This window comes from Penaeus monodon, unplaced genomic scaffold, assembly GCF_015228065.2.
Source record: "Penaeus monodon isolate SGIC_2016 unplaced genomic scaffold, NSTDA_Pmon_1 PmonScaffold_63, whole genome shotgun sequence".
NCBI lineage: Eukaryota > Metazoa > Arthropoda > Malacostraca > Decapoda > Penaeidae > Penaeus > Penaeus monodon.
Genome location: NW_023661328.1, coordinates 211129 through 216128, shown reverse-complemented (window position 1 = coordinate 216128; position 5000 = coordinate 211129). Strand labels below are relative to the sequence as shown.

The following is a 5000-nucleotide window of genomic DNA, read 5'->3' as shown; positions in this document are numbered from 1 at the left end:
AATGCTGTCAGATAGAAGCCATAAAGGTAATGGTATAACATTATATGGAAGATAAAATACAGGTCATAACAAATAAAAATTTAATATACTTGAGAACTACACCTTAAAGAATTTATGTACAATATAAATCAGATTATGAGATTCAATTAATTCTTCCCATATAATGCCAAGAGGAAGAGTTTTCCTCGTAGGTGTGATGCTTATTTTCCTTGGTGCAGTTTAGTGTGTATAACAAGATTTCTAATTAGGGTGAAGGCATATCTACAGACCTGTGACATTTTTAAACCTGTGACAATTTTATTTTTATATTCGAGAGATTGAATATACTCACTTTTAGATAGATAAATTCCCTTGGCTGGTATCACGTTACTCCTAGGTATTTGCCTGTGACTAGGAACATTTTATGTGAAGTGTGTTGTATCTCACACGGTACAGGTTCTCATTTCATGTAATTGTAAGTGCTTTACCAGATCAGTTTCAGCCTTATTGCAAAAGATTCTACTTGGCTTGTACTCGCTTGTGTTTTGCCTGATGTGTTTGATGAGAAGACCTTATGACAAACTTCACAGCTAAATGGCTTCTCATTTGTATGTCTTCTAATGTGCATTGTTAGATTACGTTTGGGTGATAAGGCAAATATAATAGTTGTATTACTTCTGCTTTGTACTATCGTGTGTTTACGTCACTACCTTTCTCGAAGGCCAATTGCAGATATCAAAGGTTTCTTCTTTGTATGTTTTCTTATGTGATTATGTGATCTTACAGCTGTGTGGATTTTCAGTTTATATGTCCTCTAAGGTGCATTGCTAGATTGCTTTTGGATGATAACTCCTTATTGCAAATCTCATAGCTCTATGGCTTCTCGTTTGCATGTACTTCCTTATGGCCTCCGATATATCCTTTGTGTGAGAATTTCTTATTACAAATGTATTTCGTATGTACACCCATGTGCCTTACCCGACCACTATTAGTTGAGAAGGCCTTATTGCAAATCTCACAGCTGTATGGCTTCTTTGTGTGTGCTGTCATGTGCCTTCGTAGATTTCCTTTTCAGAGAAGGCCTTATTGCAAATTTCACAGCTATATGGCCTCTTCTTTATATGTATATTCTTATGTGATTGAACAGTTTTAGTTCGGTTGGTTTTAATGCAAATCTTACTATTGTATTGGCTTCTCTTCTGTATGTACTCTTATGTGATCCATTAGATGTCTGTTACCTGGGAAGGTCTTATTGCAATTTTTACATTTGTATGGCTTCTTTTTTGTATGTGATTTCATGCCTTGATATACCGCAAGTGAAGGTCTTGTTGCAAATTTGATACCTGTAGACTGTCAATAAAATAATAGATGGACTTATTATAACATATGTCGTCAACGTCAGTGGAATCCTGAATCAAAATAAACAAGTCATTTTCATTTGCTTCATGCCTGAGCTCTTGAAGATCCACTTTCACTTTGCTACCTTCGTCCCTCCCTTCATCTGTATAATCAAAAGCGTCTTCCTTAATATCTAGATATGTCTCTTTGGTGACATCTTCGTTGAGCTCTTCTTTAATAGTGATTCCTGTGCCATATATTTCCTCATCCTTGAGTGGAACTAAGGGTATCCAGTCGGCAAGGAAATTCATTGTCAACCTGTGAATTGGAAATAAAAGAAATATAAAGCACTGAATGACAACATTCCTAACATAAAAGGTGAAAAAGAGATTGTGGAGAACATAATCAAAAATATGTTTTATAATAAAGATATGTACCAATAAAAAATGGTGTAAAATTGGTGTAACAACATGATGCACAAAAAAAATCATTCACTGTTTTAAAGGGTATATTTTATTATTCATATTCGTTAAAAAACAATATATATATAGTTGAATATATTACATATTATTCTTATTATAATACATATATATATAATATCTATAGATATATATATATATTAAATATATATTGTGTGTGTGTGTGTGTGTGTGTGTGTGTGTGTGTGTGGTGTGTGTGGTGTGTGTGTGTGTGTGTTGTATGTGGGTGTGTGTGTGTGTGTGTGTGTATGTGTGTGTGTGTGGTGTGTGGTATGTGTGTGTATGTGTTCTCGCTCTTCTCTCTTTATATATATATTATCTATATATATATATATATAGATATTATATATATAATATAATAAATACACACACACAACACACACAACACACACACACATACACCACTCACACACACACACACACACACACACACACCACACACACACACACCACACACACATACACACACACAACATATATATATATATATATATACTATATATATATAGTAATCTATAAATATATTATATATATATATATAGATATATAAACAACACATTGTGTGTGTGTGATTTTATTATAATAATCCAATAAATTATACTATATTAATCAATATTAATATTACCATTACAGTTAACATCGTGGTCCTTATTATCACATCATGATTATTACCATTTAATTGTTGTTTCTGCAATGATGAAACAATAATAATAATAATGAATAATAAAATAATAATAAATGATATAATAACAATGATAATAACAATAAATACTAATAATAATAACAATGTTAATAAAATAATAACAAGATAATAACAATATTAATATATATATACACTAATAATAAACCTATGTGTGTGTGTGTGGTGTGTGGATGTGTTAATGTGTGTATGTATGTGTGTTCATTATATATATATCATTATATACTATAGATATATATATATATACTACTTATATAATATATATATATATATTATATATATATAGTGTGTATATAATATATATATTGACACACATACATACACACATTAACACATCCACCACACCCCACACAAGACACACATAGGTATTATGAGTGATTAGTATTCTTATTAATATTGTTATTATCATTGTTATTATTATTAACATTTTTATTATTATTATTATATATTTTATTATCATTGTTATTAATATCATATTATTATTGTTTTATCATTATTATTATTTCGTTATCATCATTGCCAGAAACAACAATTTTAAATGGTAATAAATCTGAGATGATAAGAAGGACAACGATTCGTTAACTGTAATGGTAATATTAATATGATTATATAGTATAAGTATTGATTTTATAATAAAATCACACACACACTATGTGTGTTATATCATATATATATATATATATATAATACTATATATATATATATATATATATATATTATATATATATATATGTGTGGTGTGTATGTTGTGTGTGTGTGTGTGTGTGTTGTGTGTGCGTGTGTGTGTGTGGTGTGTGATGTGAGTGTGTATGTGTGTGTGTGTGTGTGTGTATGTGGTGTGTATGTATATATATATATATATATATATATAGATAATATATATATATATATAATAGATATAAAGAGAGGAGAGAGAGAACACATACACACCACATACACACACACACACACACACACACATACACACACACACACCACACACTCACATCAGACACATACACACACACACACACCACACACAAACACACATTAATAACTATATATATATATATATATATATATATATATATATATGTATGTATTACAATAAGAATAATATGTAATATATTCAACTCTATATATATTGTTTTTAACGAATATGAATAATAAAATATACCCTTTAAAAAACAGGAATGATTTTTTGGTCATGTTGTGTTACAACAATTTACACCATTTTTTATGGTAATATCTTTATTAAAAAAAAATATTTTTTGATTATGTTTCCACATCTCTTTTCACTTTTATGTTAGGAATGTTGCATTCAGTGCTTTTATTTCTTTATTCCCCAATTCACAGTGTGACAATGAATGCCTTGCCGACTGGATACCCTTAGCTCCACTCAAGGATGAGGAAATATATGCAAGGGAATCACTATTCAAAGAAGAGCTCCACGAAGATGTCACCAAAGAGACCATCTAGATATTAAGGAAGAAGCGTTTGATTATACAGATGAAGGGAAGGGACGAAAGGTAGCAAGTGAAAGGGATCTTTCAAAGAGCCTCAGGCATGAAGCAAATGAAAATGACTTTTGTTTTTGATTCAGGATTCCACTGACGTTGACGACATATGTTATAAGAAAGTCCATCCTATTAATTTCAATGACAAGTCATACAGGTATCAAATTTGCAACAAGACCTTCACTTGCGGTATATCAAGGCACATGAAATCACATACAAAAAAGAAGCCATACAAATGTAAAAATTGCAATAAGACCTTCCCAGGTAACAGACATCTAATGGATCACCATAAGAGTACATACAGAAGAGAAGCCATACAATAGTAAGATTTGCATTAAAACCAACCGAACTAAAACTGTTAAATCACATAAGAATATACATATAAAGGAGAGGCCATATAGCTGTGAAATTTGCAATAAGGCCTTCTCTGAAAAGGAAATCTACGAAGGCACATGACAGCACACACAAAGAAGCCATACAGCTGTGAGATTTGCAATAAGGCCTTCTCAACTAATAGTGGTCGGGTAAGGCACATGGGTGTACATACGAAATACATTTGTAATAAGAAATTCTCACACAAAGGATATATCGGAGGCCATAAGGAAGTACATGCAAACGAGAAGCCATAGAGCTATGAGAATTTGCAATAAGGAGTTATCATCCAAAAGCAATCTAGCAATGCACCTTAGAGGACATATAAACTGAAAATCCACACAGCTGTAAGATCACATAATCACATAAGAAAACATACAAAGAAGAAACCTTTGATATCTGCAATTGGCCTTCGAGAAAGGTAGTGACGTAAAACACACGATAGTACAAAGCAGAAGTAATACAACTATTATATTTGCCTTATCACCCAAACGTAATCTAACCAATGCACATTAGAAGACATACAAATGAGAAGCCATTTAGCTGTGAAGTTTGTCATAAGGTCTTCTCATCAAACACATCAGGCAAAACACAAGCGAGTACAAGCCAAGTAGAATCTTTTGCAATAAGCTTAAA

General features: G+C 31.2%; 1 protein-coding gene across 1 annotated transcript; it reads left to right on the top strand.

The window, feature by feature from the left end:
• The first annotated feature begins 1763 nt into the window (after positions 1-1763).
• Positions 1764-4621, top strand: LOC119571439 (zinc finger protein 883-like). The gene is made up of 4 exons (XM_037918742.1): positions 1764-1768; positions 3786-3933; positions 4079-4181; positions 4428-4621. Exons 1-4 carry the CDS (start codon positions 1764-1766, stop codon positions 4619-4621), a joined length of 450 nt encoding a protein of 149 aa, XP_037774670.1.
• The last annotated feature ends 379 nt before the right edge of the window (positions 4622-5000 follow it).